The following is a 26010-nucleotide window of genomic DNA, read 5'->3' as shown; positions in this document are numbered from 1 at the left end:
AGAGAAAGCACATGCCTTGCTGAACAGTATGCAAATCTTTTGACAGGTAAGGCATGATTATTTTGTGCTTTTCAGATGTGATTCACTCAAATCCCATAATCAATAATTGATATTGCAAAACTTTTTTTTTGGGATAGATTAGGGTAAAACTACTGTCAGGTTTTATTGCCATCTGTGTCTTAGAATGATTTCCCTTCACTTCCTGTGCAGTAGTCTCAACAGGAAGTGAGAGGATATCTTTCCGATGTGAGGGAAATCACCTCTTAGACCATTCTCATGGGAACAAGTGTTCCCATTGGAAGACCCTCCTCTATTCCTGTTCTGGTGTCAACCAACTAATTTTGGGTTTCTTCTCACTTTGCTGGTGATATTGGTGATTAGTACAATTAAAGAAAGTGCCCCTAACAGGAGCACACACAGCAATAAAAACCAGACAGTGCTTCTAACTCCTCACCACTTTATCCAATGCTTTAGTCATACTTTAAGTTTCCACCGAGACAGAAAATAGGTAATTTTAAGCAAAAAAATTAACTCAAATCATAATTGCAAATTCTGTTAATGGAACAGATGTAATTATATGAGATGTAATGTTGTAATCAAATGCTTCAGACGGGTTCCAGATAAATTATTGAATTTTCTTGTCGTCCAAACTTGATAAGTATCACACCTTGAATTCCAAAGAGGAAGGCCACACACAAAGACACACACATATACATAATCAGAACAGGTATGGGGTATAGGCAGTGGCTACAGTAGAACCAGTGACTGAGCTTTTTTTAATACCAAAGAGAAAACAATGCATTTTGTACCAAAAATAGTAGCACTAAATTACACAAGAAGAGGGAAAGGCTAGAAGAGATATTGATGAAGGGGAAAGTGTGTGTATAGGTGTATGCATACAGTATATGGTCGGGAAATAGGAGCAAGAGTAAGGGCATAGGAAATGAACACACAGCAGTGATGATGCCCAAAGTGCAGTAACCTATGAACCAATCACATTTCACCGTTCATAAATTTAGATCAGTAAAACTACTGAAATATTATTTCTGTGATTATTAGCGTTAACACTAGAGCAGATAACCATAATAGTTCAACCCACTGAGATTTTCTAAAATATCCTGCTCAAAATGTTCTCAGCGACCAAAACAGTGGGGGATGGAGCTCTAGCATGTCTTCCAAGATCTGGGAAACAAAACAAGCACACATGTAAACCCAGAGGCCATTTCTTCAATTCTCATGGCATTTGTTTTAAGAAAAACTGCTACTGCTGAGCATGTCCCAGGATCCCCTGGGGGCGGTATTCCCATGCTAATATACAATATATTAGATGGGAAGGAAAAATAAACAAGCAACTTCCTGTTGTTTGGTTTCCCGTAACTAACAGAAATTGCAATTATTAAAGCAATTAAGATCAAGGCTTCTTAGTAGGAAGGCAGAAATACAACTACGCAATCTTGCATCCTGTGGAATGTATTGTGAGATTTCAGAAGACATGCATTACTTTTACTACTGGGAAAGAAACAGCCGCTGGATCATTACTGGTGATTACAAGACACAAATGTCATTATCACTACCATGGAAAGCAGGTGCAAAGGAAAGCCATTTGTTGTCCATGTAGAATGCTGTTGCTGATAAAGGGGAAATTAAAGGAGAACTATGAGGCGAGTGCTTTTCACTCACCTCATAGTTCTAGCCGACCTGTGACAATGAGACTGTCACAGGACGGCTCAGTAGATCGGGAAGTGAGCGAACACATACCGGCGTTCGCTCACTTCTCGATCCTGTCACGGCAGAGAGCCGTGACAGAGGAGGGACTGGATTCCCCCCGCTCCGATCCTCCAGCGCTGACTGGCGGAACGGACGGGGGAGGGGGCGGTACAGCTGGCTCTGCCTCTAGATAGGCAGAGCCAGCTGTCACTCACGCAGCTGTGCGGATCCAGACATCATTGTCGGGATCCGTTTCAGCTGCGACGTCTCAGTATACCGCGAGCTGTAGCTCATGGAATGCAGAGCTTAGGGTGACAGGAGGACGCTAGTTTGTGTTCTCCCATTACCCTTAGGAGAATTATGGGGAGAAGCCCTAACCCCATAGTTCTCCTTTGAAGCAGAACTATGGCCTTTCATTATAAAATATTGACTGCAGCACATAAGTATGAGTGGATTTGCACTTACAGTTTTCTCTTAGTCAGCCTGCAAAGTCTAAGAAATATTTGTTGATCCTGCCATTGAAGTCCACCTAATGCAGCTTCCTGTGATGGTGTGGCAACAATGCTACACTGCGCCTAACCTGATAGAGTTGCCACTTTCATGTAGGCTGTACCGGAAGGCACTACAGTGGGATGAACAAATGCTATCAGCATTTTTACTGGAAGTCTGTAGCTTGCAATCCATTAAAAGTATGACATAACATGATATCTGCCTCCTTAAACATAATCCTATGTACAGCCTAATATACCAAACATGTTTATTCAAAGACTAAACATCTGACTGTCCTACTAAAAAAATGGTGAACTGCATTTAAACAAATTTGTCAAACTAGAGGGAGAGGTTGAATTACAACTAGCTAATTCACTCACTGTCATGGTGTCTTACTTACTATGAAAACCTTTTGTTAAAGAAGTCCTTTTTAGCAAATGTGGCATATTTCTATGAAATGGCTAAAACAGTCAGGAAATTGTTATCAATGGATGAACTGGAAAAAGAAGTGAACTAACAGACTTCCCTGGTGAACAAAACCACTTAACTTGCATTCATAAATGGGACAAACACAGAATACACCATAAAATAACCACACAAGTTTTATGTATAGTTCTCCCCTTACATTCATGGATTAGCCCATATACAGCTACATTTGCAAAACTGCTTGTACATGTGATGTTCACCATGAAATGTGTTAAAAGCTACAGAGTTCATGGTGTAAAATGTTGACGTCAGAGAACTGGCTGGACCCCAGAACAAAACCACATCTGAAAACATAACAGAAGAGACTTGCCAAGCTGCTCACATCACTGTACAATGATTCACATGAGAGTCATTATTTCTATGCAAATACAGCATGATTTAAGCAAATTACATGGAACTGAGGTATACTGCAAAACAAATAACGCTGCATAGGCAACCTAGTTTAGGTGACCATGTGGAGCCACAGCATTTACACTTAAACCTGTCTTCAAGAGTGATATTTCATTTTTTTGGGTAGCTGTCAACAGGCTGAATGAACCACCACAGTCTAGTCATAACTGAAATATCATTTCTGACTGGATTAACATGTTACAGTGCACTTGATCTAAAAAAAAGTGAAGACTTGCTGTCTTATAGGTAATATGTAAAATGTTTATTGTGCCTATGCAGTAACCGAAAAAATCTACATTTGGCTTTGATAAAAAATAGGGGTGTACTTCCTGACCTGAGAATAAGCCTATGCACTACTGTGCCTACAACCTCCTAGCTGTATATCTGCTGTGTGAGAGCCACTGCTGCTCCTATATTCTAGTCTTGCAGCATAAGGAATACAATTTGGTGATGTAACTACTGTGCGCCTCACACTACTGTTCTCCTTGCTGGAGTGAAGTTGCTGTGTAATGATCTGTTTCATCCATTCTGTGTTTTCTGAAACTTTTCTCCTCCTCACTGACTTTTCGTTTAGCGGTTTATCAGGTCACCAGTGACCAGGGGAAGCTCTGACAGATTGGAAAACTACCAAGATGGCTGCCTCCACACAGACGCAGTGCAAATCAAGTACTGGTAAGGTAGTAATGGGGAAAAGATCACTAGTAGGGAACCTAGGTTTTAGAAAACAAAACGAATCCAGCTTAGTGTAGTGGATAGGTGGATGGACTGAGGATATACCCAAATATTTAAGAACTGAATACTAGAAAAATGCTTGTATCTGTTTTTTGGCAAACAACAAAAGCACAAAATACAGAGGGTCATTTTTGCACAGTTCAAAAACTCTGTAAACCTCCAAGATGAAATAACATGCTTTTTTAACAGAACAAGGAGTTTACACATAATGTACTTTTAGAAACATTGTTGACAACGATCTCATCCAAGAATGTCGGACTCAATCTAATTTTAACATTTCCAAAATACTTTTTTCCAACTGAAGTAGGCTCTAAAAATAGACTGTACATTTGGGCCAAGGGCTCTCCATATTTGATAAAAACTTGTCCCTAGTAAATATACTTTGCAGAAAACATATCTACAATCTCTGTTACAGTACAATGAGCGTATTACTGTTATAATTATCTTGCAAAAGCTCCATATGATTAAAAAGCTGAATGGAATCCAATAAAAGGGACAGTATTGCAAACGTCTTGTTCCAATTATGCATGCGAAGACAGGATGAATGATATCAAAGTCAACCGTCATCTTCTGCCCTAACTTGACAATTTATAACTCTCATGGCTTTTAAAAGCATTACACATACCAAACTGTATTTAAGGTTCATTTGCAGTTTAGTTTAAACAGATGCTTTTGAGCTGAGTCATTAGTTACATTTGTAAGGGCAGCAAATACAAGGCAATCTCACTCTTATCTGTAAGAAAATATGGAAGATTGCAAGATGCAAGATTAAAACGAGAAGGCATTATAAATTTTGCCCTGAAATAAAAAGTGTTCTTTTTTTTAAATAGGGATTTCCATATTGAGTTAAACAAAGTAGAGAAACCCTTTCAATTGAGAAGGATGTCCAGCTTTGGAAGTCTTTTCTACAGATCCCACTGCCTAGCATATACTCCAGATCCTAGACTAGTACTTTCTGGGGTCGAAAGAGGAAATAGGAAAATCTCATAGCTCTATCTCCTGCCTTGGAAAATCACTAAACTCAAAATAACTTACCGGTACAAGGGTTTTTACTGGTTATTTCATGTCATAGGGTGATTTAAAAGGAACTGACCTACCATGCAAACATCAGAGGAACACACAAACTTCTTAACTCCTGCTCTAGAATGGTGTTTTGCAATTGTTTAGGATCCATTCTCAGTGTAATGTCATCTGTGTAATGGCATCTTAACATGAATTGCTACTTACTAGCATGCCTATATGTTGCAACTTCTATCTTGCTAGGTGTTATAAGATCCCACAAATCAGGGTCCCTGCAACCAACTTAGCAAGGGTGTCTCTCTCTCTCTCTCTCTCTCTCTCTCTCTCTCTCAGAGGTTTACAAAGGGCTTTCAAGGACCAATGTCCCTAGTCATCCCTACAGCAGGACTAACCACTTGGCTGAAGAAACTTCCTGCCATCTTCTCCATTTCAGCACAAGAATACCCTTACAGTTACAGCTATGTACTTGTTCATACTGCAAATTCCATAAATCTAAAATCTAATTTATCTTTAAAATTATTTTTGGCCAACATAGCATATGCTTTCCATAGTGGCAGGCTAGCCACATCCTACAAACTTCTATAGGGCTCTTCTTTTTACTCAGATTTAAGACAAGCTGGCAAAGGTTCAGGAGCAAATCAAGTGTGCACTGCCAACCTTGGCAATGACTAAATGTATCTAAATGTTAAAATGTTTCCTTAGAGATGTGTTTACAAAACATAAACATATTACAAGTTTTGTTGCAGCTGTGTATATATTAAAGTTGTTTTTGTGCCTCAGTATTTTAGTAAGATAGACATTTCCTTAAAACAGGTAAATTAGTTATTTAAAGAACTAGCAACAGATTGGCAATTTCACAGAGTAGAACCAACTCATTTCTTTCCTATGTATTTGAAAGTCCAAGGATAGGTTTCATTTGAGTTATGTGGGTTGAATGGGATTACTTTGTGGTCCTAATTGCATGGGCCTAGACCTAAAGACATTTGCACACACACATATATTATAGAAAAAATACACTAAGGCCTCAGCACGTTCAGAGAAAATAGGACTTAATTACATAACAGTCATATCAATAGCAGTAATAAGTTACGCCAAACCCTAGCCAGAGCTTGCGGCATCCTTGTTGGCCATACCTTGTCAACCACTCTTGCAGCTTCTATTTAGAGATCACTAACCACCTACAGATTATACCACCTGCTACAACTTTCAGGTGAGAGCAATCTATTTACTTGCACCACACATAGTACGGGTCCAGATACCTGCCAAGAGACCAACTTATTTTGCTCTTTATGACAGTTTCTCTATGTACACTTTGCAGAACAGAGTTTTGTGTCACAAACCAGTACAGTACTTTGTTTGATATACAGCAGTACCAGCACTTATTTGTATGATGTGGATTTATTATTGAAAAAAAGTTTGGGAGTATAATATTACTTTAACAGATCAAAAGGGACCAAATAAGAGAAGTTCATTGTTAGGCTTTTTTTAATATCCTTTAGGATCTAATTGAATTTTAACCAAGCTATATGTTGAGCTAAATACTAATAATGATGTCTTGAATGTGCAGAATAAAAAATAATTCATTCTGCACATTGACCATAGCAAAATTATTTATGTTCTGAAATATCACTGTACATCATTCGCCTTCACTCTATACAAAGAGGCAATTTTCAACTAAATGAAATGTAGAATGGCCACATGATGATTGTCATCTATATGAGAAGAAATCAACTGAAAAACTGATTGTGTAATGAATACATTTGGTTTGTATAGAACACAAACAGTGCAAATTCATCTACTACAGAGTGGTTTCTTCTAGCACTGGAAAAGGAAAGGATTAGACCCCATTCACACTGAGCGATTTGTAGCATGATTTCAGCTCAAAAATCGCTCAAACATCAGCTCAATGTAGCTCAATGTAGCTCAATGTAGCTCATCCAATGCATTGCAATGCTTGTCGCTTGAACATGACCTATTTTTGGCCGGATTTCAAGCGATTTGGCCCAATAGATTTCAATGGTGTAGCTCAATGTCGCACATTATGATTTTGCGCGACATTGTTGTGTGATGTCGCGCTACAGAAGTGTCCCTTTTGCACAGAAATAAAAGCAGGAAAATAAGCAGCAAACAGGAAAAGGAATTATGTCACATCAAGACCGCTTTTGAATGGATACAGCACAATGTAGCAGCTACGAAGTCCATGCCAAAAGTAGCGCTACGTAGAGCGACAATATCTGCACTGTAGCTCAATGTCTCTCAAAGTCGCTCAGCTCAAATCAGCGCTAATGTAGCTCAGTGTGAATGGGGTCTATGTTTTTGGGCTTAGTTTAAGGATTAGGTTGGGTTGGGGGAGGGATTTGGGGACTAACTTGAAGGGTTGACAGTAAAACCAGTGAAGTAAGGTGTTCAGGGCTGAGAACAAATATATCTTTCTAATGTCAATTGTAAAATCTAGGAGTTTGGTTTAGGATATAAATCTAGTTTAACCCATTGTCCTTATCTTCCAGCAAAGGCCAATGAAACAATGCAACCATTCAAAAGAGAGTATGTTATATTGCTATTGGTTATAGCACATTTGTCTCTTGCTTTATTTATTTTTTTAATTTTCTCCTGTGAGGACATTCACTGAAATCCTTCAACTCTGATCTTGTAACTCCTAACTGGTTCATTTGCACATGCCTGCTGAGTTCACAAGACAACAATGCAGGATCATATTTCCCAATTATTGCAAAGTAGCATGGAGAATGGGGTCATTGCCAGCTGTTATGATTTTGGAGCTTCAAAATCTATCATAATAACAGAAATCATAGCTAAACAAATGTAAAAGATTCATATTTTAATGTCATCATTTCCACGGTCATCGTGTATAGCATAAACAAAGCATTTTTGAACCCCTGAAAAGAATATAACAAATGTCTTGAAACCTTAACGAAACTGTGTGAAATTTAAACCACCTGCTTCTATGCTTCAACACATCATCATTCTTACAAGAGACGGCAAATGCAGATGCTGTAGGAAGGAGGTCAGATATCTTTCACTGTCTAAATATAGGACTGCATACACAAAGAGCACAAACCGCTGGTGTAAACATGTGTTTATTCTTCCTGTATTTCTGACATTCTACTTTTTTTTACTATAGTCGATGTAGAGCACTATGTTTGAGGGTTAGCACAGTAATTATTTCTTATTTTGCAATAGTCTTATTTTGCTTAAACATGTTGATACATTAGCTTTCAGCACCAGGAGCTTAAAGTCAGTAGAAAATGGACCAAAAAGTCTTCATAAATTGTTGAAATCTGTCTTCACTGGATTATAATCTTTGTTTTGGAAATATGATCAAAGTGACTGGAGAAACAATATTAAGTAGCAGGATTGGCAAAATTTATATTTCCTGGTGCCTCCATGGCAGCATACCATTGATATGGCTACACCCCTTATCTCTGCCCAAAGGACCAGTGTAAATCTATTAATGAGAGAGAGGGAGATCCCCCTCAATGCGTCATTTAGGTCTGGGAACCCCCTACTGGCGGTCTTGGGGGCCACTCTCTCTCTCTCTCTTCCCCTTCCTGTGTGTCCTAATTAGGTTCATAGATGGCTATTGTGGTGATTGCATAATGGCTTCAGGTATTCTTTGCTCTTACCTTTCTTTCTCTTGTCTCTCCCCCCTTCCCTTCTGCAGTCATACCCCTCTCCTGTCTTTTTACCTTTTGTTTCTCTCCCCTTCCCTTCTGCAGTCATGCCCCTCTCCTGTCTTTTTACCTTTTGTTTCTCTCCCTTTCCCTTCTGCAGTCTTTCCCCTCTCCTGTCTCAGTTTCTTGCCTCTTTGAACAGTCTTGCACTTCTTTTCTGCCTCCGTGGTGGCTGCTTCTTAGGCGCGGCGGCGCTCTCTCTGTGATTTTTACTGGCCGGGTCGCTGAAGTCATAGTGTTCGGCGTTGTTTCGTTCGCGCATCGGGCACCATTTTTGTTGAGGGCTGATGCCCTTTTTCGGATTCGTGGGCGGTGGGAAGGAGCTGGGAGGCGGAGGCTGGGCAGATTACAGCCCTGTTCTAAGGAATGCCATCCTTGCAGGATTGGGGTTGGGATTCGTCTTGATTGTTTTTTTTGGGGGGGGGGGCAGTTCCTGTCTGCCGAGGTGAGTAGGTTCCAGGGCGGATGTCTTGGATCTCCTCTGTCTTCCTCTGACCTATCCCTCTATGCTCCTTTACAGTTATCTTTCGGGTGTGCATTGTTACCTCCTCTGCTGTTGGCCGTTCACCGCTTGCGCAAGACCTGCCAACAGCTTCAGGGTAGGGGACCAACATCAAGGGTAAGTTTTCCAGAAGAGTGCATTCGCTGACGGCCGCTGTTTTATCTTTTTTCCTCTGCCTCGCTTTCTGCCTAAAGTAGTGTCGCCTTTTAATTTGGCATGTGAATGGGTCCTGCCATCCTTCAAAGGAGCTGCATGACCAGGACTCTGCGCTCCTGTCTGGATCTAACGGACTCATTCAGGTCGTCGGAGCACCTGTTCCTGCTTCCCGGGGGCAGGTTCAGGGGGAAAGAGGCGAGTTCCAGAACTGTCTCTTCCTGGATTGCTACGGTGATCTGACTCCTTTTCTAGTGCCTATCCATGGCAGCATAGCTACCCTCCCGTTCTGAATGTGATGGAGAACCAGTGAAAACTTTTAAAAAATCTGAAATCAATGAGAGGTAAGAGAACACAGGACCCAACGTAGTTTCAAAATCAATTTCTATGTTGGACAACCTTTAAATTATGACCTAGAAATTAATAGGTTCTTTTAAAAGCCATATCTTTTGGAATCTCAGACGATGGAAAAACTTAGGGCTCCTAAAACAAAAAAAAATGTTCAGCACCTCTTCTCTATTGTGAGGAGCTTATCAAACCAATGTTTTTTTTTTCTACTCTTTCCACTTTTATTAAGATAACACTAGGAAAAATGTGCCCACTGGTGCATATGACAAATTTCGATGGAGTTTATTAAGATGAGAGATACTAGTGAGGGATAGGCAGAAAAAGGATGCTCCCCTCTCTGTAGAAGAGGAGAAATGTGTGTAGAATATATATGTAAAAAAGAAGAAGAAAAAAGAATGAGAGAGAAAATGATTAAAGAAGAACTATGAGGTGAGTGAAAATCACTCAACCTCATAGTTAGAGCTGACGTATGACAATGAAACAGTCACACGTCGGCTTTATAGATCAGGAAGTGAGTGAACACATACCGTCTCTCGCTCACTTCCAGATCATCTCCCTGCAGAGAGCCGTGACTGTCAGTCACCACTCCCTGCAGGGATTCCCCCTCTCCTCTACGATCCTCCAGCGCTGCCTGAAGGAATGGACGAGGGAGGGCAGCTGGGTGGATCTCGACAGTATTGTTGGGATCCGCCCCAGCTGCGTTGCTCTCAGTATATATACTGAGCTTTGGGTCATGGGAGGAGGTTAGTATGTCCTCCCGTAACCTTTAACTAGTGGATAAAAAAGCTACCCCATAGTTCTCTTTTAAAGTCTTAGTCCATCTTTAGCAAAAAAGTACTAAATGCAGCAACATTAATCTCATTGTCAATGTTAATTTACTAATGTTTGCAATGAAGCCTGCAGGTCATTGCACCCATAGTCATTGGATAGGTGACAGGGGAGGGAGGGAGTGATAAGGGCAGGGGTAGGTGGGTTGATGGGAGGCTGGAGGAGTAGTGAGGGCAAGAGTGGGTGTGCAGGAGGAACAACAATAAATTGGTCTTGAAATGAGGTAGAAGCCAGTACAAAAGCTGCAAAAGTGTATATATTATAATTTGCAATTATCCATATTTTCCTAACATTGCGTTCTTGACTTGGGGGAAAACGGTAGCCATATAAAACAAAATGGCTGATGTTAAAGAAGAACTACCCCCAGACTGCAAGGGTTAAGTGCTCGTTTTTGTCTAGGTACAAAAATAAATATACTGTATACTCAACCGAAGCTCTAAGCCAGCTGGCTGTCACAGGGCTCCCTCCAGCCTCTCACCACCTACACTGCAGCATTGGAATTAGACATGTGCATGGCCAAAAAATTAGTTTCGGATGAAACAAATGAAAACTAAAAACATTTTCATTCATTTTGTGAATGGAAACACATTTTTATGCTGTTTCAGACTCCGAGGCAACGAGCCTGCAGTGGAGGGGGAGTGTGGCTCCTAAAAACCTAAATGCTGCCTTATGATACAGTATATCCGTTTGAATACTGCATTTGTACATTTGACCTGTTTGTATACATAATTTTAGTCAATCCTGTAAAAACGTTCAACCTTTTTTCTCACTGTGGGGTTATTTTACGAATGGATGATAGAAGATGTTCACTTCACTCATGCAAGGCAAAATTGTGTTACCCCTGCATATGACTGGCTATTCAAAGAAAGAACAGCTTGACTTTATTAACTAAGCTAAGTAAACCTTCTCTACTTTAGTTAAACTACCACCTTTTCTATGTAGTCTGGGCAATAAAATATGATTTTGATTTAAATAACTTAAAACTATTCAAGCCAGCAATTCCCTTGCCCAATTCTCTACAGATGGCTTGGTCTTGTTACAAAACATGTATTGGTGGTGCATTAGTAATTCTATACAAAGTCTTTTCACAGGCATAACATACACTTTGCATTGGCTAAATGCACAGTGGATTGTTTTAGCCACCTTTTGACAGATTTGTTATGGCATTATTGTGGACAGTTGATTAGCTGCATAAATGGTTTTAGTTTACATATCCATACATCTTTTACCTATGTCTTTGTCTTTTAACTATGTCTTTGTCTATGAAGAGAAGAAGCTGGAAAATATTACGATGGTGTATGTCAAGGCATAAATCCGAATCTGAAATTTGTTCTGCAGAGAAAACTGCTGGTAAGCATTGGATGCTCCTCCTGCCTTTGGAAATTTCATAATGTTTATCTGAACAACAACGTATACCGTATATGAGGCACCTTCAGCATCCATGGGCTACAGAGAAAAAGGCTATTGCTTAAGTTGGAAATGTATGATTCGTAGTCTGTTGGTCCACAATTTAGTCTCATATGCATTCCTCTAGTTGAATCCCAAGAACACATGCAGCCACCAACTCTTGTCTATGAACCCCTTAGACTTAGGCTATAGAGGCTATAGATGCTCAGATTATCATATTCGTAACAAGCAGTAAATGTGCCTCATAGGTCAGCCCTCACTGGCCTCTGTAGCTGCAGGTACCGTGGAGCAATACCTCACTATTCACAGCAGAAGTGCTAAAGTTCTCCAAGTTGTACTCTCATTAGATTAGCTCCTCTTTGATTCCCCTACAAGCAATGACATACTAGCCTTCCAGCCTTTTAATCTCCAATGCAAATACACAGCAGGAGATCTGGGGTTTCAGGATGTAATGGAAGTAAGAGTTGTTGGAGACAAATGAGAATGTCACCACAGCACACCACGCTAAACATCTCAACAATGCAATATGCAGTGAATAGAGAGCAACTGGGCATGTGTCTATTACATCACTGGGAATAATTACTTCTAAGTCCCAGGGACAGAATGGTTTTGGAGCATTTCATTCCTATTAACATGTAGTATATATAGTTAGATTACAGATGAGAACAAGTGTTTATCTTGACTATACTTCCACTTTAAGAATTTGTACATACTTAGATATCCATAGTCTGTCTACAGGTTCTCTTTAAGGTGAACCTGTTAAGAAAAAAGCCTCCTTCCTACGCACCTTTTGATAGGTTGGTAATGCAAAGTCACTGGGTGATTACCTACTAACGTTGACAACTGCGTACTCATGTGACAATACTGGGGTTTGGCAATCTGAAACTTAGGCTGCATGTTGTATTTTGTGTGCCTCCACAATCCACAAGTACTGGGATTTTTCCAAAGTGCTTTTGGGGATCAGAGCAGGGATGCCTTTATTCTTCAAGCAAAAAGGCATGTCACCCTGAGCATAGCAAATAGCTCATGTAACTAAACCATTATTACTTTCTGGATAAACAGTCCCCAGTTTCTTAGTTTGCATGCTCTAATCCCTGTACTCATACATAAACGATATACAGTATCTACACAATATGATTTAATCACATAACATAATATATACAGTATATATTATATACTATATGCAGATTAAGTAAAGCTATGTACTGAGCAATAATAAAAATCACCCTCCTCCTACCATGAGTAATAAGCAATAAGTAATAAGTGAGTAATAAGTAGCAATGTGAAATCAATCAAAGCACCCTATGTGCTTAAGAGTAACTTGAGGTGAGATGACAAGTGAAATCAGTATAAACAATCTTAATAATCAACTCCATTCTGCAGGTAAAATCGGTCAGCATACTATACAGAGAACACTACTAAAGTATAAGTCCAACAAGGAAAATTAATTAGTGCAATACTAACACTATACAGGGAACATTCAGGGCTAAAATAAAAAGTAACCCTAAGCTAATTTACTATATGGTGCTGCAGGTGGCTACACTCCCATCCTCCTATGGTTGCCTCCAAGGTGTAGCTAAGTACCCTCCACTGCTGGGAAATGTAGTATAGTTTCTAAGTATTAATGTAGTCTAAGTTTCTAAGTATTAATGTAGTCTATTAAGTATTATTGTTCACAAAGGAGGGGTGACTAGACAGTGAAAGCTACCTTGCATTCTTCCACATGTTCAAAGTACCGGGTCTTAGATTAGAATGATGATGAGCACAGCCCTAATACTGGAGGCACTGGTGTACAGGCATCACTATCTACAGGCAAAGATGTCAACATTATATACATCCCTATGATATTACTGAAACAGAGAACTATATCAAATAGTCAAGACCAAATCATTTTAAAGTCCCTGGCCCTGGGCACATGACAGTGGGCTGTGTATCAACAAGGATTCACCTTTTCACTTTAAATACATTTCCTCCTATACATAATATTCCAACCCAACGTACCTTTTAAAATACAGTTTGCTCAGTTCATGAAATACATACATTTTATGGTAAAATATAAAACTTACACTGATCCCTGGAGATAAACTGAGGTACATTATTCAGCTGAGGTGTGCTGGGATTTGGGGTTCCCACAAGTTTGCTCTTGGCCATCTTTGTATTTGCTTTTGCAAACTCGAGCCGTAACGTCTGAGGAATTTCTGGATCAAAGCGTATTCCCTGAAACCATAAAATGAGAATCATTTATTCAACAAGTAATAAAATCAAGTATAAAAGAAAAACATAAAAAGGTAGATTTTTTTGGTAACCGTGCAAACAGCAATGATGTATATAGTCCATAGCAACCCCAAAGAAATTCCATTTCATCTGTTTAGAGTTGTGAAATGATGAAAGATGATCGATTGTTATGCGTTAAAACCTTTTCCTTTTTTGCTTTGTGTGAATAATTCAAGAAGGTCACAGAATATACAGCTTCAATTTTTATGGTTGTTTGTAAATTCTGCCTATCAAGTACATAATTTCACCAGTTTTAGGGTGTACTCTTTCATCACATGTGCCATACGTGAGGCATTTCTCTAAACAGGTTATGTAGCCATATGTTATCACTATGTCCTTTGAAGTCCAATTGACGTTTGGACTCATCACATGCCGTCGCTTGCTCACTTCCCGATCACCTCCCTGCAGACAGCAGTGACTGTGAGTCGCTTCCCGTGGGGATTCCCTATCCGATACTCCAGCGCTGAGTGGAGGAATGGACGGGGAGGGGGCAGGCACAGCCTCTAGATAGGCAGAGCCCGAGGTCAATCAGCCAGCTGGGTGGATCTCGACAGTATTGTCAGGATCTGTCCCTGCCGCGGCGCTCTCAGTATATAGCGGGCAGTAGCCCGCTAAAAAATACTGAGCTTTGGGTCACGGGAGGACGTTAGTATATGTCCTCCCGTGAGCCTAAAGAGAACTATAGGATACAAAGGTTACCCCATAGTTCTCTTGTAATTATATTATCATATATTAACGTTAATAATGATGTGCAAAATGCTTTAACCCACAGCAACCAATTAGATTTCAGGCTACAGCAGTCAGCCCTATTAAGAAATTATTTATTTTTGGTTGAAAAGGATTACTGAACTCTGTATTTCACCACTGTGCTTCAAACTGCCGTACTTAATAAAGCATAAAATGTTATAACCTTATAAATGTGAGTCTGTATTATCATTGTAATGTCCTATTATAAAAAGACTGATATGACTGTTTGCTAGAAGCTGTTGAACTTGACATGAAACCTCTAGGCATGGATCACCGCAAACTGACCATAGATGGACTTATGTCTATTGGCAACACCGTATCAACAAACAAATAAACACAAACATTTTACTTTGCTTGGTAATCTTTTTAAGGCTTGGAAATAAGTTGACATTTTAATGAGTTCTGCTGGATGATGTGTGGGAACAAATTCATTATTAAAAAAATAGAGAAATATTGCAATATGCTAGAACAGGCCTTGGGGTATACGTAAGCTAGAATACCTTATATGGCTAGTAATAAGACATAAGAACAAGCCGGGAGCATGTTGCCAATGTGAAATGAATAGTGACACTGCCAGGCTATTTTAAAAAAATGTATTACAGGTATTTAAAAAGTGTCCACAATGAACACAGCGATTTACGCAGTACACGTTCACATCAGTCCCTGCCCTCAAGGAGCTCCCAATCTAAGGTCCCTATCACACATACATACAAGGCCAATTTAGACAGGAGACAATTAACCTTCCAGCATGTCTTTGGAGTGTGGGAGGAAACCTGAGTACCTGGAGGAAACCCACACAAGCACAGCCATTTTATAATAAAACTGCTGTGATATCTTTCAGATGCTAGACTGACATATTAACATGTTCCTAAATTTATGCTGTAATATTTCTCTCAATTTACTCTATTTAAATAAATGCATGGATTTATATGTCTTTTGAAGGCTTTACATGTAAGCAAGAGGTTTCTGGTATAATAAAATTGAAAGCATTTTACTTGGTTGACTGTAATCACCTGCAATGTAGCTGATGATGATGATAAACTAAAAGAGCATAAAATATTTCTTATATAATAATTATATAATAATATTTCTTAGGCATGCACTGAAATTAAATTTTTGAAACAAAACCAAAATTAAAAAAACTGTCAGGCTGAAACCGAAACTGACTTTTTTCCAACCTCTTTAAAATATTTTACATTATTTTAAAATTATTTTATTTTTTATATATTTTTTTATTTACTGTTAGGGGCTTTAGGAAAAATAAAAAAAAGAGACTGAGTCCTCAAACTCTTTTTTTCTGCAGCCCCAACACTCAGAGAACAGGAAGCCTCTATACTGAGTGCTCCTGTCCATTCATAAACTGAGGAGAAAGTGTCAGTTACTATGTCCACAATCATGAATAAACAGTGCACTTCCTGTTCATTCATAACTGGGGACACAGTAAGCATACTATGACCTATTATTTACAAACACTCAGCTAAGTGTCCTGATCATTGAGTGTTTGTTCTCCGCTCTTCATCCTGGCTCTCTTGCCACTGGAGGACGAGCTCTCATACCGCACCACCCCCCTTGGACTCTTCTCTCCGCACTGCCTCATGTCTCGCCACAATGCCACTGCCACAGGCTTCCTGACTACTTATCTCCTCCCTGCTGTTGAAACAGGCCGGGGAAAAGCACTGGGGATCGGAGGGAACAAAGACCGGTGCCAAACGGGGAGGAGAGAGGCTAGGGATGCACCGCATTTTTGACCGTTTTGGTACTAATCAGCATTTTGGCCATAGCACCATTTTTGGTGGAAATGTTTTGGTGCCCAAAATTTTGATGCATCCCTAATATTTATATAATTACACATTTATATGATTTTGAAACAAATGGTTTCACATATTACTGGAATATAGTACATCACAACTATAAACATCTACAACAGGTAGATTATAGATTTTAATAGAAGATCTTAAGCATGGCAGAGACAGGCTGGACCTAAATCTAAAATAATCCAGAAGGTATGAAGATTAGTACATACAGAATAATTTAACACAGAAGCACAAGAAAAGCGGAAAAAAAAAAGCATCTGTTAATGAACTAGGCCTGATGTGTTCATCTAGGGGGAATGAGGATTTATCAAACTATGACCCAGTATAATGAATCAAGAATGATTTATTTTGGATGGAACAGACCTTTAACCGGACTGGAGACTCAACACACAGTACATTGACCTCCTGTGGAATCCTACTTAGTTCAAGTATTTAAAAATACTGAACCCATTATGCTTGATCTTTTACACACATACATTCTCTCTCTCTCTCTCTCTCTCTCTCTCTCTCTCTCTCTCTCTTTCACTTTACCAAATATATTGTAGCTTGACAAGTTCTCCAGCCCTCTGGGGGGAAGGCAGGGTCTGATATGGTGTACTCTATAAATCAGTGAAATAATGAGACGCTTTGAGCATGGAGAATGGAGTGTGGGCATCTCCAGAGCTCCAGTACAAAAATTAATCATTAAGATTTATTAATGTTGATTCCTTGCTATTTTGCCTTATATAAAAAGTGGGCTAGCCATTGGTAAGAGTTATGCAAATATCACAATGTCTGGATGGGTGGAAGTCTGCCTGGAGGAGTAGGCAGTCTCCATTTTCATGTAGACCATCCTAGGTAATGTCCATGTGTGATGCTGAGCCTCCATGACTGAGGCCTGGTTCACACCTAGTTTGCACATTGCGTTTGCCTTGCCGCCCCATTGATTTCAATGGGGTCAGATACATGCGGTAAACGTGGCAAAAAGGCTCCTGCGCTATTGTATGCTAAACATATATACCCCTTTATTACTAGGCCATTTCTCAGTGCTGAAATACTGTGACGGACAATTACTCAGTCACGCAACACTGTACGCAAATTAATATTATACCATTTTTTTTTTAAAGATGGAACTTTCATGGTATTTGTGCATCACTGTTTTTATTATTTTTAATAAATAAAAATGTTTTATTTATTTACTTATAAAACATATCAAGTAAAAATGCTAGGGCAGTATGAAAACCCCAAACTGACCCCTATTTGGAAAGTAGACACCCCAAGGCGATCTCATTTTTTGCCAAATTTTTTTGGAAAGTAAGATACATGCTGGTATTCAAGTGGCTGGAAAATAAGGCTCGGCAATGGTGCACTAGATCAGTGGTTCTCAACCTGTGTAACCTCAGGACCCACATTTGTCCTTGGTCATTAGGGCACGACCCAAGTTGCACTGCAATCGAACTGTAGGTGGGAGGTGCGTTTGGGATGCCATTCAAGTGAATGGCATCGTAACACACCTCCCACACCAGACCGTGTGGTGGGTGCAATTGCATGGTACAGTGCTTTAATAGCACGGGACTGTGCGTTTATTGCACTGTACTAGTGTGAAAAGGTCCTCAAAAACACTGACAGACTCACCCAACCACAGACACAATATCACACATTCACAGAAATTCTCACACACACATACATACTCATACACTTTTTTTAAGATCCACCCAGTCTCCCTACCATACGAGAACTGGAGTGGATCCTCAGTCTGGGGTCCAGTGTGGGCTGCTGTGCTGTGACGGAGCTCCATCCATATGTGCATTGCTTGTACAGCTCCTTTGTGTGCCCTGTAGAGGTGCCGGGAGCCAAAATGTGATGTCACTCCAGTTGAGGCACCAATACAGGACACACGAGGAAGCTGTACATATGGATGGATCTCTCTCGTTGCCAAAGTCACAACCTACTCCACCTCAAGCTTACACTGCCGGGCAGCATATTTTGGTGTGAGAACTGACAGTGCTGCAAAAGGTGGTGGCTGAGGAGCCTCTCACCCAGAAAGGTGGAAGGCATGCTGTGACCCACTGAACATGTGGTCGGGAACCACTGTTGGGTCATGACCCACCAGTTGAGACCAAGGCACTAGATACATGCAGGATGGAGATGAAGAAATTATTAATGGAATAAGGGCGATGAAAAGGTAGTATACAGGTCACATAGAGAAACTGGCTGGAGATCAGATGAGTAGGAGAGGAGAGGGGTGAAAGGGATTAAAAAAAACCATCTCACAGTTAGTGGAAGTGAATGAACAGATCAGCAGCTGTTGCTGAAGATCCATTCATTCATTTCCCAATCACAAATGAACATGATTCCTCTCCTTTCTCTCTTGCAAGAGGAAGGTGTGGGGAAAACAATGTAAGCAATAATATTTTTGCATTTGTGAATTGTGATTGGCTTTGTGAAAGTGTTCACTAGCCATGCAGTACCTAGATGATCAGCTGGCGGAACAGCCAACCGCGGCGTTTATAAACGGTGATAGGGAAATAACAGTCCACCATTCGGCTGTTCATAAACAGAGGTCAAATTGTGGCTTGTTTTGCAGAATTACAAATTACTTTTTAGGCAAGCAGAGCTAAATGTATACCGGGGAATCCACCTCTTGTTTTGTATGCAGCCTACAGGTCTGCCACTCTCCATGGGGGGTCGGGGGAGGGGGGTCGGTGGTGCATTGGGGAACCTGGCCTTGGGGCAGCAGAGAGAGTAAATCCGGCCCTGGATGAAGGGAAGAAAGGGAGATCTGTGACTAGCTACAGCATGATCCTGTAGCGCCCATCACCTTAAGGGGAGTGGCTACTAGAAATTTAGTGATTGCCAGAGCTGTAGTCAGTCTGGTTGAATTATAGTTGGCATTTATCTGTTTAATTCCAGGTGTTCTGGCATTGACTCTACCTGCCTGAGTGGAGTGTGACAACCAATGGGGAACGATGTGAGTGTATGTGCAGTCCATCAGCCAATCACTGGGACTTTCATGGCCAGTGGTGCATGCTGGCACAGGGTATATATACTCAAGGGAATTAAAATGTGCTCAGTCCAGTTCTGGGATAGCCCAGAGTCCAGTCAGGACTGGGTGCTATCCAGCCTGCCTCTGGAAATGCCAGAATACGGTATATGCTTCGCTAGACCTCAAGTTTAGAGGGGGCCTAATACTGATTGAGGGGGAGAAACAGGGAAGCTTATGGTTGCTGAAGGTGCCTGGATTGGAATGGACCTTAGGAGCAAGTCCCTCCTATTGAAGATCTCACGCTCCCTCTTCAGCTGTTGCTCCAATACCCAGTGTCAGCGTGTGCTCCTATTAATCCTACACTAAAACAGAAAATGGGTGTTCTACTCGAGCTTGAAAAAGAGGTTAAACACCTCGAAACGCCTCGCTCTTGCTCACCCCCATCCACTACACCCCCGTCCCTTCACTAAGCCGATCACCCGGGATCTGTCAGCTGCGCTTGCATACCGACTCCTGCACACCGCCCTCAGCTGACTTGACACAGACCGAGTGCCGTCCCTCACTACCGCGGTCACAGTAGCTCAGTTTGGGCTCGCTACTTTTGGGTTCCTCTTGACTCTCCATCACACTGCCCAGAGTCAACACCCCTTCAGCAACATCCTGGACAGAGTTGCCTCTCTCCTTCCACAGCATCTCTCCCTGGTAGACGAATCCTCCCAAACAGCACATCAACAGACACCACGAGAGTCCCGATCCTCCGCACAGGCCGCCCACATCCTGATTCCTGGATTCACATGTAAGTACCATTACATTCATTCTCTGCCAACAATTCCTTAGCAGTACAATTTTTGTTATACACACCCCAGTCCAACCCGCTAGTGCTCCATTTCTGTGTTTTTGCGTGTTCCTTTGTTTATTAATCCTACACTGTGAATATTGAAAGGGACTGGGGAGTCTGGAGTTCTCTCCTATCTATTTTTTTTCATGGATGTCCTAAGCCCTAAACCCTCTATATATATTCTAATAAAAGTTCTTTAGCATAATATTTCATGCCTGGATCTCAACTCTATTAGTATCCAGTGCAGAGCGGTTAATGCTATTGGAACCATTCTTGCTACTCATCCCCCAGATAGGTTAGAAAGGCCTGTTACTAGGGATGCACCGATACTGATACTAGTATCGGTATCGGTGCCAGGGGGCGGGTAATGACTCACCCCCTGGCTTCCTGATTGGCCAGGGTGCCGGCTCCATGCTCCCTTGTCATTTGGTGATCCTGGCAAATCAGGAAGATGGACGGCGTGTAATGACTCGCCGCCCAGCTTCCTGATTGGTCGGAAAGCTGGCCAAGCAAGAAGCCGGGCGGCGAGCCATTACCCGTCCTCCGGCTTCCTGATTGGCCAGAAAGCCAGGTCCATGCTTCCTTATTACCTGGTGACGAGGGAGCATGAAGACAGCTTCTTGGCTAAATGGAAAGCCAGGTGTTGAGTCATTACACACCGCCCGGCCACCCGGCTAATCAGGAAGCTGTGCGGCATCTCATTACATGGTACCCGGCTTCCTTAATGGGACTTCCGGTATCTGTATTCGGTATTGGATAGTACCGGAAAAAAAAAATATCGGTACTCTATACAAAAAAACGGTATCGGTGCATCCCTACCCATTACACTCTCTGCAGCTCATTAAGGGGTGCGCTACAATCCCAAAGACTCTCCTATGCATCTGACTATCAGCTCTTCTAGAGTTGAGATGATCAGGGTTAATAATACAGTACTAGATCTGTGTTATTTTTTCATGCACACTGATTTTCTGTGTTCAACGTCCCTAGTGGGCCCCCCTTCCCACACCGGACTCCATAACAGCCGTGTGGGCTGTTGTTATGGCTATACTGTAGTTATGCTGCCGGTATTATCAGTTTTGATGCAAATTGTTAAATATATCCAAACTATTGTCCTTATTATTATTCTACTTTTTCAGCTTGTAAAAGAAAAATCTTCTCTCTATTAGGTGAAGGAAGTACATATTGTATTCATTATGTACAATATGGTCCAACTTTTCCTAAAGGTTTAATGAATTTACGCTTCCAGTTAATGCAGTCGCAGTACGGCTACCTCTCTAAGCGACTTCGCTCGCTGCTTGTGCTTGTCGATAATGAAAAGCAGAAGAAGAAAGCCACTGAATACCTGGAGATATCACAACAGTACATATGGCTTCCTCTGGAGCAGACCGTGGAGAGCGTTGTTGTGGGGAATTAAAGCATTATTGCACTAACATCTTTAAAAGCTCAAGTGAAATGACTTCATTCATTTGGCAGAATTTACCATAGCTATCGAGCTCTAAGGCAAATACAGCATTCCTTCTATCATTCTAAGCAGTACAGCACCATATTTGGAGGCTAATATCCTGTCTCACTCCACTTTTATCCTCTGGCATTCTCCTCCATCACTATTTTAAAAGTGGACCAAAAGAATATAAAACTTTCAGTTCAAAGTTAAAATTGATGCGATTGCTTTCTGGGCACTGCGACTCCATCCAAAATGTTCCCGTGATAAGATTTAGAGTGAACTGGCAGTCTACCCCTAGTTTATATCTTACAGACTGCCGTAAAAGCACTGACCTGGCAAGGCTTGAAATGCACATCATTGAGATATGGCTTGTGGATTAAAATGTTAGGTCGACTTTTCTTATATTGGAGCCTCGGTTCCAGCTCAGCGCTGTAAATCTTAATTTCTCAGAAAATAAAAAAAACAGACGTCAAGGCAACTCAGCTTAGAAAAACAAGACATTGTTTAAAGTGGTAACTGGATGCTGCAGAATTAGACCAGTTTCCATTAGTAGAAGTAACACTATAGCCATTAGTCAGTAGCATTTATATGTATGTCTAAGCATAAAAAACTCAATACATGCAAGGCATGCCATGTGCTCATGTTTTATCCCTTTAAAATGTTGTATTTACAGAAATATACTCATTGATCTGCTAGAAATCCAGTGAGTTCCTAACTTCCAGCAGTAAGCTGACAACACAGCGCCCCTGAGTTGTCCACTGGGAATCCCACATAATGTTGTCAGCTCTGCCTGTGTTCTTTCCTGCTGGACTACTAAACACTTTCCCTCTCTTTGTCTCCATAACAAAATGTTGAGGAGAAAATGTGTCTGTTAGTTGCTTGATGGGTATGCTGACTCTCTATCTTCACTAAGGCCCCATTTACACACAAATCGGCCGGCACGTACAGCTCCATGCTGCGCGCGGGGCCGTACCAAGTAGATGCCGGGAAGGACAGGTGCTGCGTGCTATTAGTACGCAGCCCCCGTCCTTCTCTATGGGGCTACGCGGCCGTACTCCCCCCTACACTCACCTTAATTGCAGGTCCGTAGGGGTGCGGGTGATTGTATTCATACGCCGCCGGAATGGATCCTGTATGCATCCCGGACAGAAAACCTGCACCCCTACAGACCTGCAATTGAGGTGAGCGTACGGCTGCGTAGCCCCATAGAGAAGGACGGGGGCTGCGTACTAATAGCACGCAGCACCTGTCCTTCCCGGCATCTACTTGGTACGGCCCCGCGCGCAGCATGGAGCTGTACGTGCCGGCCAATTCGTGTGTGAATGGGGCCTTAGTGAAGATAGAGAGTCAGCATACCCATCAAGCAATGAACAGACACGTTTTCTCCTCAACGTTTTGTTATGGAGACAAAGAGAGGGCCGATTCATGTGTGAATGGGGCCTAAGAGTCATGGCTCTTCTTCTGGATCCTGAGAGGACCCTGGCAGATGAACATCCAATAGGAAATGTCCCCATCATGCAGGCAGTGAGGTGGAGACCCGAAGGAGGACCCAAACAGCAAGTAAACAGAAGAGAAGAAGACTCGAGGCTGCAGTGTCACATGACTGTGGTCGAAAGTAAATAAATCCAGTGACTAGATAGAGGGGATTGGAAAGGGGCGAGTGGGTGGGGATGAAAGGTATTACCCCCCCCCCCCCCCCCCATTTCTTGTACAGGTGTCACAGGGACAGAAAGTGAGGTAAACCTTCCCAGTGTGGTCTCCAACAGAAATAACATCTCAACACAAACTCTTACCAACACTATCAAAATAAACACAAATTGTCTGGAGTTAAGCTGGCCATACACTACTCGAATTCTGGTTGATTCTAGCTTCCGGGCAAAATTTGATTTCCTGATTTTTATCCTGTTTTAAGGTGGCTCCTTTCCCTTGCAGGGTCTTATGGAGACAACCTTGTGTGTGCTAGTAAGCAGTTTGTTTCTACATACACAGCAAGGCAACTCACTCCCATGCTTCCTGCTCTTCTCTTCTCTATGCTAGTAGATGGACAGCTGCTGGAGACTGCTCTGTCCTTTGTGATCTTGTACTGGACAGAAAGTTTAGGGAAGCTGAGCTGAGAGAGTTGGAGCTGCTTAGAAACATGATGATTGTAAGTGCTTGGGTAAAAATGTAAAGAGATACTTTGTTGGGTCAATGTATATTTGTTTGATCTGGATTCATTATTGAAAAAAAGATTGAGCGTTTCATACTGCTTTAATTTGCAAACATGCTTCTCAAGGCCATGGATGGAAGAATATATATGTTATTACATAGTTGCCGAGAACCAAACGACTCTAAGGAAAACTACACAGCTACAGAGAGAAAATAGGAATTCCAGTGCTTTCTCTGAAATCAAACTCATGACTTTAGTTATCCAGTACAGTGTAGACCAGTGGTGGGCAACTCCAGCACTCCAGCTGTGGTGGAACTCCAAGACTCATGAGGCATTGCAAGGCTGACAGCCACAGGCGTGACTTCCAGAGGCATGGTCTGATTTGTAATTTCACCACAGTTGGAGTGCTGAGGTTGCCTACCCCTTGTGTAGACTGTACAATAACATTACCAGGTACCCCAAGTCTAAAGCACATACAATAAATGTGACACCTAAAATAATAAGTAACAACAATCACTGTATATAATATATTGTTCTTGGTCTTACAGCATCTATTTATAACTATATGTTCCATGCTCGCTTCCAGGACTTCTCTGGAGTCTCTCTCATCCTCTGGAGCTCTTTACCCCAACCTGCCTGTCTATCTTCTACTCTGATTCATGTATCACTTGCCCCTCCCTTTTAGATTGTAAGCCCTCAGGGGAAGGGCCCTCCTTACCATCTTGTCTTGAATTGTATTGTAATTGTAATGTCTTCCTTATATTGTAAAGCACTGCGCAAACTGTTGGCGCTATATAAATCATGAATAATAATAATATGTCTGTCCTGCATACCCCAGTGCAATAATTACCCAGAAGGCCAGCAGTACGAAGAACACCCACCTCCAGAAACACAACTGTAAAGAAAGACAATGCCTACAGTGCAGAGATCATATCAGCCAATCACCAATCATCTTTCATAGTTCTCACCTCATCACACCAATAAAATTTAAAATGTGACTGGCTACTATAGGTTACTTTGTATTTACTACTGCTCTTTATATTGCCATAATAAAAAATCCTGGATATGCGAAACATATGTAACATGTGGCTATAGTCTTAAACTAAATGAAATTGAAAAGCTGCATGAAATTTCATTTTACATCATCATAAGAGGAAACGGTAATAACAAAGCCTGCTTTTCTGCTGATCATGTGGCTTCTGAGTTCTGAACGCTCATAGAGCTACCCGCTGGCCTCAAGCATTATGCTGATTTTATGCTTGAGTATACGTTATACTATATCCTTTATGGGTAAATGCATTTGAAACAATGTCATGGGATATGGCTGGTCAGGCTTATATGAGAATAGTCACACAGGCGGATGTATTGGATGATGACAATAAATGATTCTTTGCTTTTCAAAAGACACGACAACAACTTTAAAAGTTTAAATTTTAGGCATTACAGCCAGTTTGTACAGCCAAAGCAACTTTAAATGTGTAGATCTGTTATTTGTAGGATAAATAGCTTAGTTCAAATATCACTAAACAACTTAAACAACTTATGCTAGGTATCTTGTATGTCCATACAAGGATTGTGTAGCAAAACATTTATTTCCTATAGCAACATCATATTTTTATACATAGTACACAGTGCAATAGTACACCCCCCCCCCCACACACATCTACATTACTTTCAAATTTATACTAGTAAAAGTTATAATCTGGGTAAAAATTGCAAATGATTTGTAATGTGTAACAAATAACACTTAACAATGACTGCTTACTTTAGGCCTCCTAAAGTAGATGCAAACCCAATCACTAAAATGCCATATAATCTTTAACCCCTTCACGACCCATGATGGGATAATCCCATCATGAATCCAGAAGGGGCTAAACAGACTACTGGTGGCTTTTAGCCGCCGGGACTCTGTTCATAATTGTAAAGCCAGCGGCCGGCTTTACAGTAGAAGCGATTGTCGGCTCGCCAGAATCGCTCGCTCAGCTCGGGGTGGGGGGTCCTTCTAGGATCCGGTAAACGGGCCGCCGT

The 26010-nt window shown here is 41.2% G+C and overlaps 1 protein-coding gene across 1 annotated transcript in view; it reads right to left on the bottom strand.

Annotated features, from left to right (window-relative positions):
* Positions 1-26010, bottom strand: part of RBPMS (RNA binding protein with multiple splicing) — a gene marked incomplete at its 5' end in the record, with an annotated part of 52798 nt that overhangs the window by 2070 nt on the left and 24718 nt on the right. Inside the window, 1 exon segment of the mRNA XM_018557896.1 lies at positions 13818-13968. Coding sequence (XP_018413398.1) covers positions 13818-13968 — 151 coding nt within the window.

The sequence above is a fragment of the Nanorana parkeri genome, unplaced genomic scaffold (genome assembly GCF_000935625.1).
Source record: "Nanorana parkeri isolate BGI_ZX_2015 unplaced genomic scaffold, ASM93562v1 scaffold310, whole genome shotgun sequence".
Taxonomy (NCBI): Eukaryota; Metazoa; Chordata; class Amphibia; order Anura; family Dicroglossidae; genus Nanorana; species Nanorana parkeri.
Note: the sequence above shows the minus strand (reverse complement) of the source record. Positions and strands in the feature narration are given on the sequence as shown.